The sequence below is a fragment of the Coregonus clupeaformis genome, chromosome 1 (genome assembly GCF_020615455.1).
Source record: "Coregonus clupeaformis isolate EN_2021a chromosome 1, ASM2061545v1, whole genome shotgun sequence".
Classification (NCBI taxonomy): Eukaryota; Metazoa; Chordata; class Actinopteri; order Salmoniformes; family Salmonidae; genus Coregonus; species Coregonus clupeaformis.
In genome coordinates, this window is record NC_059192.1 from 58,615,793 (window position 1) to 58,632,265 (window position 16,473).

General features: G+C 41.1%; 1 protein-coding gene across 1 annotated transcript; it reads left to right on the forward strand.

The window, feature by feature from the left end:
• Positions 1-6,729: 6,729 nt before the first annotated feature.
• nkx1.2la (NK1 transcription factor related 2-like,a) lies at positions 6,730-9,257 on the forward strand. Its single transcript, XM_041899363.1, has 2 exons — positions 6,730-7,129; positions 8,095-9,257. The coding sequence occupies exons 1-2, from the start codon at positions 6,913-6,915 to the stop codon at positions 8,709-8,711; spliced, it is 834 nt and encodes a 277-aa protein (XP_041755297.1). The 5' UTR covers positions 6,730-6,912; the 3' UTR covers positions 8,712-9,257.
• Positions 9,258-16,473: the final 7,216 nt, after the last annotated feature.

Consider the following 16,473-nt stretch of genomic DNA (forward strand, 5'->3'; position numbering starts at 1 on the left):
ACTTTACATTGGGACAGGGGAGATAGGAGGACAAAAGAGACACAATAGCCTGTCAATGGAAGCCCACCTCATAATGTGACTCCTGCCATTAGACATATTATCTGACATTTAGCAGACTGGGACAGCCTCCCTAGTGAGGTAATGACTTTATTGGCCCTGGAAGGGGATCCTGAATGGAAGCGTGCCCCCCCTAGCACCCCAGGAGCTTTGGCTGGGTCTGAGGTCCCCCTCTGATCTATGGCTCTGCCCACTGTGGATGCAGACAAGGCCAGCTGATGTCACCGTCCTCTGATGTCTACCTGGTCCCTCTATGTCCCCGGGGGCGTGCTTTGTGTCCTGGCCTAACGCACACAGATGTTCGACTACTGGGCCAACTCGCATCAAGTTGTAAACCTCCAGCATGCATTGCTCTATTCATATGGAGTCCCCACAGTAATAGCTGTGCCATCGCCATACACATGCTAATGTAGACAAACAGGCTACTCAGTTGGGCTGCTTTAACAAATGTTTGACTATGTAACTACTATGGATCATGCCAGTCCACCAGACTACGACTGGCAGGAACAAAGCAGCGATGGGAAAGCTTAATTACGTATAGTCATAAACTACACACGATCAGGGAGGAAATGGAAGATGGGGAAGAATTTGGGAGATCGTTTAACAGTGTGTAAACTTCATTTTGGTCCCCTTCCTCACTAACAGACATGGCCACAGTGTAATAGCCCTTCTGTTCGCCTCCTTCACCCATAAGAGTGCACTGGTAGGACCACACATAAGTTTCTGTGGTAGATACTGTCATGTGATATTCCCACCCGGAAGCGGGAGCTAAGGAATTTTCATTCCAAATTATCCCACTCACTCTTTAACAGCGACATTACTGCCCCTGATTGTTTCTGCCTTAATAAAAATGTCAGGAAAAGTTACACTACATGCTTTTTACTTACCGAGAAACACATACCAACCGTTTTGTTCACATTTTATCATTTATAAACTAAGACCCCACAGCACAAAGATGTCAGTTCAATGTGTATTTCTGATTTATATTTGGTTGATTTGTCAACTAACCTGAATTCAACATGGAATCAACAAAATATTTCACAATGGCATTGGATTTAGTTTAAAAGTTGGGTGAAAAAAAGACTGATTCCCTTATGTTGATGACTTTTTTCAATTTCAATGAGTATTCCAGATTGATTCAATGTCATCATGTTGAATTTTTTTGTTGAAATGACATGGAAACAACATTGATTCAACCAGTTTTGCCTAGTGGGACATGACTGCTCAAGCCATTGTGATACATGTGCCATAGCTTCAGTTAGCTCAGATGCAACTTCTTCTGCAGTTGTGGCATGTATATAACGGTATCATTTGCATGCATTTTAATATAAACACCATCACACACGAGGCAGGTTATTTCTATATAAGCTAAATATATTTTATCCCTAGGCAACCTAGGTTTTCAAGCCTTGTCATTACACTGTGATCTCATAGATGTCTAAATTATCTTCAAAACATCTAAGACCATCTCCTTCACCTTCCCAGCAGTAGAGACATCTACAGTGGGGTCTGAAATTGTTGACACCATTGGTAAAGATGAGCAAAAACTATTTTATAAAATAGTTGTATGCTCAAAAACATTGGGAAATTATATTATGTTATAGTAATACAATTGCTCAGAGAAAGAGATTTTGTTTAACAATTAATACTTATTTGTCTCATAAAAGGTATGGGTCAAAATTATTGACACCCCTGATTTCAATACCTTTCAATACCTCACCTTACGAGGATAACGGCACTGAGCCTTTTTCTAAAATGTTTTATGAGTTGGGGAACACGTTGGGAGGGATCTTGTACCATTCATCCATACAGAATCCTTCCAGATCCTTGATATCCTTCATCTGCACTTATGGACTGCCCTTTTCAATTCAAACCTGAGTGACTCCAGAGTGGCACAGTGGTCTAAGGCACTGCATCACAGTGCTAGCTGTGCCACTAGAGATCCTGGTTCGAGTCCAGACTCTGTCGCAGCTGGCCGCAACTGGGAGACCCATGGGCGGTGCACAATTGGTCCAAGGTAGGGGAGGGTTTGGCCGGCAGGGATGTGGGTTCGTTTCCCACGGGGGACCAGTATAAAAAAAATAAGTTAATTCACTAACTGTAAGTTGCTCTGGATAAGAGCGTCTGCTAAATGACTGAAATGTAAACCTCAAGTCTGGAGACTGAGATGGCCATTGCAAAATGTTGGTCTTTGTGGATTTTGATGTGTGCTTGGGGTTATTGTTTTACTGGAGATTCCACTTGCGGCCAAGTTTCAGCCTCATGGCAGAGGCAACCAGGTTTTTGTCTAAAATGTCCTTGTAGGTTCATTCTGTTGTTGACCTTAACAAGGGCTCCAGGACCAGTGGAAGGTAAATAGCTCATGCATTCTCATTTTGACGGCAAACCCACCACTGGTGTCTGTGGCCAAAGAGCTATATTTTCATGTCATCTGACCAAAGCACCGGTTACAATCTATGTGCCAATGCTGTTTAGCAAACTCCAGGCGTTTACATTTGTTGGATGACATGATAATTGAGCTCTTTGGCCTTGCACACCAGTGGTGGGTTTGGCGTCGAAATGAGAATGCATGAGCAGAAAAGAACCACATGCCTTCTGTAAAATATGGAGGTGGATCTTTGATGTTATGGGCTATTTTGCTTCCACTGGTCCTGGGGCCCTTGTTAAGGTCAATGGCATCATGAACTTTACCCTGTACCAGAATGTTTTAGCCAAAAACCTGCTTAAAACATTTCAGAAAATGTCTCAGTGCCATTATCCTCACAAGGTGAGATGTTGAAAACAACGATGTCAATCATTTTGACCCCTAATTTTTGGAGAGAAAACAAATTACTTGTTAAACAAAATCTCTTTCTCTGAGATAAAATAACATAATACCCAATATAGTTCAGTATTTTAATTATTTATTTTATACAGTTGTTTTTGCTCATCTTTATAAAGGGTGTCAATAATTTCAGACCCCACTGTATCTTGACTAGTTCCAATCCTGCCACCTAAATTTAGCAGCCTGGTCCACTGATCAAATATATTTGTATTGTTTATTAACCTTCAAACATTGTGTTAAAAACAACAAATAAAACTTCCTCTTTACAAGCCATTATCCCTCGCTTCGAGTTTTATGCATACATTTCTCACAAGGTTTATCAGGATGCCCTCATAAAGTTACTTCTAAAGCATGCAGGACTATCCTATAGCTCCTGTCTCTAGCCTAGTAAGGCAGAATCAATTACACTTACGGAATCTTTTTTATCGGTTCGTAAATAGTATTAGAGCAAATATTGGCCACGTAGTATCGCAAGGTTGTATCTGGTTACTTTTCACCAGTTCACTGCCTTTTTAAATAATTGCTATCAACTACTAATTAATGTGTATTTCATAGAATTCCTTCTCTCAATGCCCCGCATATGGGCGCCATAATTGCCACATGCAATTTCCACAATGAAGCGGGAGCTATCGAATTTCCATTGCAAATTATCCCACTCACTCTTTAACAGCAACAATACTGCCCCTAGAGCCAGGACCAGCTTTTAGAGGATTTCTTGTTAGTTCGTTTTGTGGGCTGAGAGGAGATCAGTGGTGTGCAGACAGTCAGGTTAGGCAGTGCTTACCCTGTGATAATGTTATACAACTTTTTTAAATATAAAAAGCTAAAGAAAAAATACTATTACATAAAAAGTTGTCATTCTTTTTTGACATCTAATGTTTCTTTCTCAATGATTCTGGTGGTTTATATTCTTTAAAAAATGTTGTTGCTAAAACAGCATCACCAGGGTATTCATGTCTTCCATTCCATCCATTCAAATCGTTGACGACTGCGGCCGTTCCTGACTCCAGTCACTGAGTACAGTTACATGCACGCAATGATTATTGTGGATAATCAGATGAATATAATAGTTCCATTACAACGTTTACATGCTTTGCAAGATGAACAATTTCCCTAATAATCCTGTTTACATGGACACATCTGAAATCAGGCTACCTGAAACCACTCTGTATAATGCAGAAAATCGCCAGTCAAAATACACGTTCTACCACGTAGTTTTTTGGTAAGCGTATTTTACATTTAAGTTTGTAAGTGAAAACTGCTTCTAAGACACATATATTCAGTTGTTTCCGAACTCACTTCACTCATGCTAAAGAGGGAGGCTCATTCGGTTTGTGCAAGCACATGTGCAGATCAAATTCGAAAAATGGCTCAGAAAACCAGATGTTTTAATCGGCGTATGCCTACTTCGATTTTGATTAAGATAAGCAGAGTAAGGTCTTTACATGACTATTGCATACTGCCATAATCAGTTTAATATCGAATTATTACTGTGCACGTAAACGTACTCACTATAATTCAGGGGAGTCAAACTTATTCCATGGAGGCCTAGTGTCTGCAGGTTTATTTTTTTTTCCTTTCAATTAAGACCTAGACGACCAGGTGAGGGGAGTTATTTACCTATTAGTGACCTTAATTCATTAATCAAGTACAAGGGAGGAGCGAAAACCTGCAGACACTCGGCCCTCCGTGGAATGAGTCTGACACGTGCTGTAAATGGACAGGGTCAGCAAAGGTGGGGTCGCTTTGCCTAGTTTGAAGTAGCACAATGTATTGCATTGAGCCGAGTTCATATTTGGCGTATGCTTACCCCTAAACATGTTGTGTGGGTATTAACCTGGAGTAAGTCAGAGAGGAAGAGGCAAAGCGAGAGGTTTCACTCTCGCCAAAATCTGTCCAAAATAAATCCAATGCGTTTCTATGGGCTTCTTTTCGACCTAAACTAGGGCGGACACATGAGCATCTCGTTACTTATATACAGATCTCTGGATAAACTCTGCACATTTGGGCGTGTCTGCATAATTTGGCACTCACATACCTTGAACTGAAGGAAGTTACTCAATGGCACACACTGGTTGATTCAATGTTGTTTCCACGTCATTTCAATGAAATTGTGTTGAACCAACGTAGAATAGATGTTGAATTGAGCTCTGTGCCCAGTGGGTAGCTAACTAGCAAAAAGAACCTGACAAATGGACACAAAGGACTGCACCTCAAACTATTTTCCAAGTTAGAATAATGTAATATGCCATTTGAAGTGTTCAAAGAGTGGAACGTCAACTATAATGAAAATTGCAACACACACACACATTGTTTCACCATTGGGCGGCAGGTAGCTTAGTGGTTAAGAGCGTTGTGCCAGTAACCGAAAGGTCTGTGGATGTGCCCTTGAGCAAGGCACTTAACCCTACTTGCTCTGGATAAGAGCGTCTGCTAAATGACAAAAATGTAAAATGTTTTCTAAAAGTGACAAGAGACGAACATCTCCAAGTTCCTAAATAGTTACTGTGCCTATAGTAATTAACTAGCATTCATTATTTCAATATCATAAAAAAAATGTATAAAAAGTGCCAATCAAGCAATAATACTTCTAATAGGCCTCATTTTAGCTATGGATTGGCCTCCTAACCGAAGCGACGCTTTGTAATGATTTCCAGTTTTATCAGTGTGGGACACTCCCTGGGAATATTGATCCAGTGATGGTTTCACTGTTTCGGCTGTAGGCATCAATGTTTAAAACAATCCTGTGGGCTCCTGAGTGGCGCAGTGGTCTAAGGCACTGCATCTCAGTGCTTGAGGTATCACTACAGACCCCCTGGTTCAATTCCAGGCTGTATCACAACCGGCAGTGATTGGGAGTCCCATAGGGCGGTGCACAATTGGTCCAGTGTAGGCCATCATTGTAAATAAGAATTTGTTCTTAACTGACTTGCCTAGTTAAATTAAATAAATGTGCATTCTATTCTATACAGCAGGGGTGTCAAACTCATTCTGCTGAGTGACTTCGGGTTTTAGTTTTTTTCTTTCAATTAAGACCTAGACAACCAGGTGAGGGGAGTTATTTACTAATTAGTGACCTTAATTCATCAATCAAATACAAGGGAGGAGCGAAAACCCGCAGACACTCGGCCCTCCGTGGAATGAGTTCGACACTTGCTTTAGAGCCCATCGATTGATTGTGAACATTGAATCTATTACAAAACCAAAGTAAATAATCAGACAACATACATACTGTAGATACGTTTGCTCATGTTGTGGGGCAGACCTGCCTGTAATCATGTGGATCATATAGTTAATTTGTATAATAGATAATCCACATTAAGATATAATTAGAATACAGGAATGTTGGGTTATCCAAAACTATTAGTATTGGAAATCTATTCCAAACAAACCCAACTATGTACCTATTAGATGCAGTAATGCTGACTGAGGTCTCGCTTTATTTTTGTTGTGTGCACTGTGCATTGGCTATCTTTGTGTCCCTTTGGAATTCAGCAACAGCAAAATTTTCCTACATGGCAAAAATGACAAACCAACATTTTAAAACTCTCAAACACTCAAACTTTTTACAGATAATAAAAATAAAAAAAAATATGAAGGGGAAATAGAGGATTGTATCACATATTATTTCCATGACAGAAGAGTTGCACAGACAGTTTTATTTAGCAACCTGTCACCCATTCACTTTCGGTAAAGGGTCGGAAATCATTGGATTTAATGATATGGGTGATTATCGACGAATGCTTTATGCCAATTACAGGAGGTCGTGTGAAACGCTAATGTGTCTGTCACGTGGGAGCCAGAAACCGCGTCTCTTCGAATCGAGCAGAGAGGACAGACGCTTTAAGATCTCACTAACCGACCATCACTTGGCCAGACTGACGGAGAAATCTGAGGACAGGTGCACTTTGTGGGACAGCCAGTTGACCAGTTTAACGTGCAGAAAGTCTGCCAAGTGCCTACCCAGAAGCGTAATATCGCGTGCGACTTCTCACCTCTTCTCTTTGATCAATTTAGAGGGATTTCAAAGGATGTTGGATTCCAAGGATTCTAATGTGAAAATGACATCTAGTCATAGGATTTCTTTTTCTATAATTGATATATTGGACCCAAATAAATTTAATAGCAAGAAGATAATCGAACTTTCTCCAACAAAGGACAAGTTTCCTTTGCTGAACGCAGGAGTGGCAAGTTTAGAAGCGGACACTGGCTCAGATGGAGAGCAGCCACTTGAGCACATGGAAGCAGGTAATGATATCACAAAACTACAGACAATAATGCGTTTTTGATATGGCTATATCTTCTGTTCTTTTTTGTTTTAAGGGAACATAGTGGATCAATAAACGAATGAAGCCAATGTAGTGTTTTATTAATTCAGTTCAGCATAATGTGTTTAGCATTATCAAATTAATTATGTCCATATAATTTATTTTGAACATAAGGGATCAAATAAAATACATAATATGTCCATAGTGTATACGATGTAGGTCTAATAGCCAATATAAGAAACCCCTATAGATTCTTGGTTCACTGACCAACTAAGAGTGGCTATTATATCAGATAAAATGTTGTCATCTCTATATGACCTTCCCTTAATTTCCAAGGCTAGGTTTCCTTTTAAGAAACCCACAAAGGGTTGCTCCCACAGCCCGGGTGTGTGATTGGCATTGGGACAGACTTGCCAGATAATTGTTTAAATCGTCCCATTTAGGATGCCTTCGCTCGCTTTGATCGATATCCCATTACTGCATCCTGCATATCTCCCTCCAGCACCTTGCAGGTACAAACTCTAAACCCCATCCATGTCTGATCCTAAATATCGTTCGATTAAAACTTCCCTTTAAATAGATGACATTTATCGATCCACCCACAAATATGAAACTCCATTAGCACGTCATGGGTAGATGGTGGAGAAGGATTTAGCTGTGATTTCTCTCCGCAACATGACATTTGAGGCGATTTGTGATTTATAAATGATTTAGGGATTAGAGGCCAAGCCACCCTAGTCCGCTTCTTAACCCTCGCTTCGTTCCACACGCACAACTCCCTGATTTCAATCAAACACATTTTACAGTTACGCTATTAGATAGACCTATTTTCGGTGCGGTCTTATTTCCCTGTGTATGAGATCAAAAACATGAGCATTTTCAGGGAATTGGATTTTCTCTTGAAAATCCCATTTACAGTACTAATGTTCATGTCTGTGTTCACAGGCGAAGACACTGACCACTCAAGTAGCACAGATCTCAAACACAAGGTAGCTGTCGACAACCCACTTTTATTACGCTCAACGACTGAGCCAGAGGAGCAAGAAGAGGGGGACGTGGACAGCATCAGCAGCAGCGCCGAAACTTCAGCAACACATGACCTCTCGCCCCACAAACGGCTGCGCTCGGATCACAGTTGTGCCAAGCCGCGACGCGCCAGAACTGCCTTCACCTACGAACAACTGGTGGCTCTGGAGAACAAATTCCGCTCTACGAGATACCTGTCCGTGTGTGAGAGACTCAACCTGGCTCTGTCCCTCAGCCTCACTGAGACCCAGGTCAAGATCTGGTTCCAGAACAGAAGAACCAAGTGGAAAAAACAGAACCCGGGCGCAGACAGCACGATGCCACCCGGGTCCAACTCTTTGGTCAGTGTCAACCCAAGCCCTGTGACTTGTGTGTCGAGTTCAGCCAATTACCAAACTTTCCCATCCTTCAGCTCTGTGAATATGATATTCCATACTGATGGTGCGGTTCCTCTGTCGTCCACTGGAGGGATGTTACATCCCTTTTTACCCAATGGTTATCATCTCCAGCCGTCCTACTTTACCCCACATTTATGAGACATGCCCTGCTTAATCTATTGTGACTTGATGGTCACATTGTGATAGGAGGATTATAACTATTGGACTCTCACAAAAGTGTAATCTTTAACACTGTCTGTCCATAGACATAATGACAGACATCAGTCTGCACCCTTAGATGATTTGTTCAGATGATGGAGAAAAATGTCCCGAAGGAGCCTAAAATGTAAGGCTTCTTTTCAGACAAATGGGTGGTGAACAAGACTATTTGTAATTACTGTCTGATGTTGATACATCTGCTTATCATCGAATTCCTCTGCAGCAATGTAATAAGGAAAAAGTGCTGTATGCAGATATGTAGATCCTTCAGTGTATGTACTATAGAGATTGTCGGCCTGCATAACCAATATCCTGTTTTCTCTATCCCTGTATTTGACTATCTGGCGGGCGCAAAATGTGGCATGATAAAAAAAAAACATCTCTCCTTACTGTATGTTTGTAGGGTGTCTCACTCACATGCGTTCACTGTTAAATCTGTCAATCTTGAAATGAACACATTTAAATTAAAAACATATGTACAACATATAGCCCTAATATTTGATGAATTGTTTTTGGTAGTGAGAAGCAAGATGGAATTAATTGTGCAAAAAACATAGCGCATTTAGACTGTCACAGAATGAACTACGATCATGGATGGGAAGCTGGTGAAGTAGGTTTAATCGCAGATCAGATTAATTTGACTCAATACTGTACCTCCTACAGGCCAGTTATTGATGTAAAAAATTCGATTTTTACACCACTACAAAAAATAGTTCGTTTGCAAGGACTGACTCAATTGCTGAATTCAGGTCTAAAATGTTTTATTTACATTTACTAGGGTGCATGTTTGTGGTGATGATGCACTTGAGATGAGTGTTGTTGAAATGCATTTTGGGTCACAACAGGTTGCTTAATTTGTTTTTAGTGAAAGAGTAGCTATGTTTAGTGCAAATAATTGTATTTGTTTTTATCAATGATGCCTCCGTCCAATAAATTCAGAATGTTTTTCATATACTGCCATCTCTTGGACAAAAAAGGTCAGACTTCAGGGGGCCTACTACATACATAGGCACTCACAGAAATATGCTTCAACTACACACTATAACCACAGAGAGTCGCCATCTCCTCACTTTGTGTTGTATACCTAATAAGCAGTGAGTGCATGAAGACCAAACACTGATTCAACACAGATTCAACTACATATCTTGTTTTCACAACACTGGTACTACTGAGGACCTAGTTTGTATGCTAGTAATATTGGTTATCTAGTTCAACTCAAATGTATGTACATTACCAATCAAAAGTTAGGACACACCCACTCATTCAAGGGTTTGTCTTTTATTTTTACTATTCTTTACATTGTATAATAATAGTGAAGACATCAAAACTATGAAATAACACATGGAATCATGTAGTAACCAAAAAAGTGTTATAACATATTTTGATTTGTTTATTTGAGATTCTTCAAATAGCCACCCTTTGCCTTGATAACAGCTTTACACACTCTTGGCATTCTCTCAACCAGCTTCACCTGGAATGCTTTCCCAACAGTCTTGAAGGAGTTCCCACATATGCTGAGCACTTGTTGGCTGCTTTTCCTTCACTCTGCCGTTCGACTCATCCCAAACCATCTCAATTGGGTTGAGGTCGGGGGATTGTGGAGGCCAGGTCTTCTGATGCAGCACTCCGTCAATCTACTTCTTGGTAAAATAGCCCTTACACAGCTTGGAGGTGTGTTGGGTCATTGTCCTGTTGAAAAACAAATGATAGTCCCACTAAGCCCAAACCAGATGGGATGGCGTATCGCTGCAGAATGCTGTGGTAGCCATGCTGGTTAAGTGTGCCTTGAATTCTAAATAAATCACCAACAGTGTCACCAGCAAAGCACCCCCACACCATAACACCTCCTCCATGCTTTACGGTGGGAACTACACATGCGGAGATCATCCGTTCACCCACACGCGTCTCACAAAGACACATTTCCACTGGTCTAATGTCCATTGCTCGTGTTTCTTGGCCCAAGCAGGTCTCTTCTTCTTATTGGTGTCCTTTAGTAGTGGTTTCTTTGCAGCAATTCGACCATGAAGGCCTGATTCACATAGTCCCTTCTGAACAGTTGATGTTGAGATGTCTGTTACTTGAACTCTGTGAAGCATTTATTTGGGCTGCAATTTCTGAGGCTGGTAACTCTAATGAACTTATCTTCTGCAGTAGAGGTAACTTTGGGTCTTCCATTCCTGTGGTAGTCCTCAGAGCCAGTTTCATCATTGCGCTTTATGGTTTTTGTGGCTGCACTTGAAGAAACTTTAAAATCTCTTGAAATGTTCCATATTGACTGTCCTTCATATCTTAAAGTAATGATGAACTGTCGTTTCTCTTTGCTTATTTGAGCTGTTCTCCCCATAATATGGACTTAGCCTTATTTGGTAAAATACCATCTTCTGTATACCCCCCCCCTACCTTGTCACAACACAACTGATTGGCTCAAATGCATTAAGACGGAAATAAATTCCACAAATGAACTCTTAAGAAGGCACACCTGTTAATTGAAATGCATTCCAGGTGACTACCTCATGAAGCTGGCTGAGAGAATGCCAAGAGTGTGCAAAGCTGTCATCAAGGCAAAGGGTGGCTATTTGTAAACTGTAAATCGCTCTGGATAAGAGCGTCTGCTAAATGACTAAAATGTAAATGTTTTGAAGAATCTCAAATATAAAATATTTTTAATTTGTTTAACACTTTTTTACTAAATGATTCCATATGTGTTATTTCATAGTTTTGATGTCTTCACTATTATTCTACAATGTAGAACAAAGTAAAAATAAAGAAAAACCCTTGAATGATTAGGTGTGTCCAAAGATTTGACTGGTGCTGTATGTATGTATGTATGTATGTATGTTAGAGTAAATGCATAGGCTCGTTTGTGTTCAGTAGCCAGAGAGTCAACTTCCATTTAGATTATTGTGTAAGTCACGTGTGCCTATGTTTCTTTTAGTCCTTTTTCCTTTTCTCTCGTGTGCTTTATTTTGAATTGATTTACTTAAAGTGCTTTGTTTATTTATTCTTAGCTTGTGCTGTGTTTTTGGTTTACTTATTTACTTATTTGAGTGACTTCCTTTCCTTTGAATTCGTTAACCCCTTTTAAGTGCTCGTCTTGTTGTGTGAATGAGGGAATGAGTGTGTTAATTAGGGACCTGAGCCATGACCCCCACATCTGAGGAGGATTGGGGTTAATGATCTGTCCCTGCACAAAGGCAACTCTGACAATGTTCAGCAGAGATTCAAGCCAGCAAAGGGAGAGGACAGGTGCCACAGGCTGTGCTCAGCCACACCACTATCGCCGCGTCTGGAGAGAGAGGACCGGATGAGTGTGACCCTGCTTGCGAAGAGCCGAACGGAACGACCCTGCTCGGGATGAAGAGCCGAACGACGTGTGAGTGCGTACCAATGGTTTCGAGTATGATGACGTTACTGATTAAGCTTTCTCCACCCTCTCCAGACGTGGCCTGCTACGACGAGACTGCAGAGGCCTTGACTACCGCATCAGAACCCCATGATGCCAACGCAGAAGCGATGAATGCTCCATGCCAATCAACTATGGACTCTAGCGTATATGTGGTGTGAGTGTGCCCGGGCCTGTCCTTGTGTTTTGTACTGTTGTTTTTATTCTGTAAACCCCTTTTTAATACTAAGACAAAATTAAGATATTAAAGAACCATAAACACTGACTGTCCGCCTCCTGCCTGTGTCTGGGGTATTGGGATCGAAATAACTTTTGTTTTGGACATACTCGTGACACAGTATTACTATAACCTCAACCAAAGGTATTCAGCTAATGCGGTGTACATAACAATATAAGCAATCAGTGTAGACTACAAGGCTGGTCACTGACCTCAACATGGTGTTAATCTCAGACAAAATGTAAACAGACCACAAACATGGAGAGGCTGGAATGTCATGACTATCCACAACTATGAGAGGTAAGCAAAGCTTGTAAGAGGTGTGTTTACACAGACATCCCACTAAGCAAAATTATGTTGAAAATATGTATTTTCGATGTCTTTTCCAGACGTCGAAATCGGGTGCATTTTAGTTGATGACTGTAAGCTGAAAATACTTAATTTACAGATGTTGAAAATGCGTCTTTCAGTCATTGATTCTATGGCAAAATTTCAACTGCACATACATTCTGAATGAAGTAAGCATATCACAATTTTTCAAGCATCCTAATATAGGAAAGAGGGGCCAACTGAAGATTAAAACAGAATATTACTGCTGAAAAATTCTGTCACATGCACTTGTTAGCTTTTTCAAAAGCTTTAAAACTGGTAATGTTCAAAGTTGTTCAACCTACAGAATAAAACAATCGACCACTTCAACATTCTCAGTAACGGTTACAGATATTTTTTTCTATGACTTTATCTACCTTAGTTGAATGTACTGACTAAGTCGCTCTGGATAAGAGCGTATGCTGAATGACCAAATTGTATCCGTCAAAACAACAAGGCACACAGGGAAATATCCCAGCGATACAAAATACAAGGAGCTCCACCGAGCTTCTCTAACCTCCACAATAAACAATCACACACAAAGACAAGGGGGCAGAGGGAACACTTATACAGGTACTGATGAGGGGATATGAACCAGGTGTGTGTAATAAACAAGACAAAACAAATGGAATGATGAGATGAGGAGCGGCAGTGGCTAGAAGGCTGGTGAAGACGAACGCTGAAGCCTGCCCGTACAAGGAGAGGAGGAAGTCGTGACAATAGTATTTAAACCACATAAAATATGCAAACAAGCCGAACTGAAATCTTCTCAGAGACATGTTGGGTCGTTTACACAGCTTTCTATTTCCTTACAACCGGTCAAACTGATGTCATTTTGACATTTTGCACAGGAAATATTTTTTGTTGTTGTTGTTATTGCATTTTCTCCCTAGTCCCTAAACGTCTTTGCTCTGCGAAATAAGCAGAGATGACCGAGAAAACTTCACCGATGTCAACTAGCATTAATTCTATCGATTCATGGCATTATTCTGGTGAGCAAGGGTTTATTTAGTCTTCTAGGGCAACATACAGTGCCTTCGGAAAGTATTCAGACCCCTTGACTTTTTCCATATTTTGTTACATTACAGTCTTCTTCTAAAATTGATTTATTTTTTTATCTCAGCAATCTACACACAGTACCCCATAATGACAAAGCGAAAACAGGTTTTTAGAAAATAGACCTACCTTATTTACATAAGTATTCAGACCCTTTGCTATGAGACTCGGAATTGAGCCCAGGTGCATCCTGTTTCCATTGATCATCCTTGAGATGTTTCTACAACTTGATTGGAGTCCACCTGTGGTAAATTAAATTGATTGGACATGATTTGGAAAGGCACACACCGGTCTATATAAGGTCCCACAGTTGATAGTGCATGTCAGAGCAAAAGCCAAGCCATGACGTCGAAGGAATTGTCCATAGAGCTCCGAGACAGGATTGTGTCAAGGCACAGATCTGGGGAAGGGTACCAAAAAAATTCTGCAGCATTGAAGGTCCCCAAGAACACAGTGGCCTTCATCTTTCTTCAATGGAATAAGTTTGGAACCACCAAGACTCTTCCTAGAGCTGGACTTCCGGCCAAACTGAGCAATCAGGGGAGAAGGGCCTTGGTCAGGGAGGTGACCAAGAACCCGATGGTCACTCTGACAGAGCTCTAGAGTTCCTCTGTGGAGATGGGAGAAACTTCCAGAAGGACAACCATCTCTGCAGCACTCAACCAATCAGGCCTTTATGGTAGAGTGGCCAGACGGAAGCCACTCCTCAGTAAAAGACACATGACAGCCCGCTTGTAGTTACCAAAAGGCACCTAAAGACTCTCAGACCATGAGAAACAAGATTGAACTCTTTAGTCTGAATGCCAAGCGTCGCGTCTGGAGGAAACCTGGCACCATCTCTACGGTGAATCATGGTGGTGGCAGCATTATGCTGTGGGGATGTTTTTCAGCAGCAGGGACTGGGAGACTAGTCAGGATCAAGGCAAAGATGAACGGAGCAAAGTACAGAGAGATCCTTGATGAAAACCTGCTCCAGAGCGCTCAGGACCTCAGTCTGGGGTGAAGGTTTACCTTCCAACAACGCAGAAGTGGCTTCGGGACAAGTCTCTGAATGTCCTTGAGTGGCTCAGCCAGAGCTCGCACTTGAAGTCTGGAGAGACCTGAAAATAGCTGTGCAGCAACGCTCCCCATTCAACCTGAGAGGATCTGCAGAGAAGAATGGGAGAAACTCCCCAAATACAGGTGTGCCAAGCTTGTAGCGTCATACCCAGGAAGACTCAAGGCTGTAATCGCTGCCAAAGGTGCTTCAACAAAGTACATACTGAATACTTATGTAAATGTAATATTTCCGTTGTTTATTTTTAATACATTTTAAACCTGTTTGTGCTTTGCCATTATGGGGTATTGTGTGTAGATTGATAAGGGGAAAAACAATTTACTCCATTTTACAATAAGGCTGTAACGTAACAAAATGTGGAAAAAGTCAACGGGTCTGAATACTTTCTGAATGCACTGTATAATGACAGAAGAGAAGCTGCATGTATCTAATTGTAGACAAGTTGACTAACAGATAGCCTACCATAATAATAAGCAGAAACATATCCAAATCAGGCAACAACAAAAAAATCCTGCACCTCCTGTTAAAAAATTGTTCTGCATTTTCTATATTAACGGGTTAGGGTCGGGTGTGGGCCTCAGATTTTCACTTTATCACATCTAGTCGAGCGGTTGTGGATGGGTTTTTAGCAATTGTGGGCGGGTGTGGGTGAACAAACAGCTGACCCGCGCACCACTACAGTAGAGTACAGTACAGTATAGTTTAAATCAGTAAAGTACAGAACAGTAGAGTTTAATTCAGTACATTACAGTAAAGTAGGGTACAATACAGTACACTATATTTACTTTTTTTCACTTTACTCTGCTGTGCTCTACTGTATTGTACTGTACTCTACTATACTCTACTTTTCTTTACTGTACTGTGTACTGTAATCTACTGTACTCTGCTGTGCTCTACTGTACTGTATTGTGCTGCACTGTACTGTCCAAATGTGAAACATAGACGTCTATGATTGGTTCAGATTTGGTCCGGACCAGACCAAATCTGAACCAATTATAGACATCTATGTTTGGGCCAGAACGGACGTCTGTGGGCGGTGAAATCAAGGCCGGTCCAGACCGCACAAAATCTGAACCAAACATAGACGTCCTTGGACGTTGAAATCAAAGCCGGTCCAGACTGCAAAAAATAAATACATAAAAAAGACGCCCAAAAGACATCTCTGTCGGTAAATAGTGGGATGTTTAACATGGCCAAGGAATGCTCACGCTGGCCTCAACTCGCTATTGCAACCTGTCCCTGGTCATCCATCATGATTTTCAGGAGAATAAGAATACCAAGGCCATCCCTCTTTTCACACCCCTTTTTGATTCACTACATACCTTCCATAGCTCTCCATTCTTAAACTATTAATATCAAATGTTTAAGACATCTATTTCCAGAATAATATTTACTGACCATGTGTGTCTGCCTTCATTATGCTTCTGCTGCTGGTGTGTGTTATCTCATTATGGAGGATGAAAATGGCACTCTTTGTAGAGCAGCCAGAGGGTATATACTGTAGTAGACCACCCATGTACGATATGCTGTACGTCTGCCACCACCGTTCCATCCACTGCAGTGAATCTCATATATACGTACTACCATTAATTACCAAGGC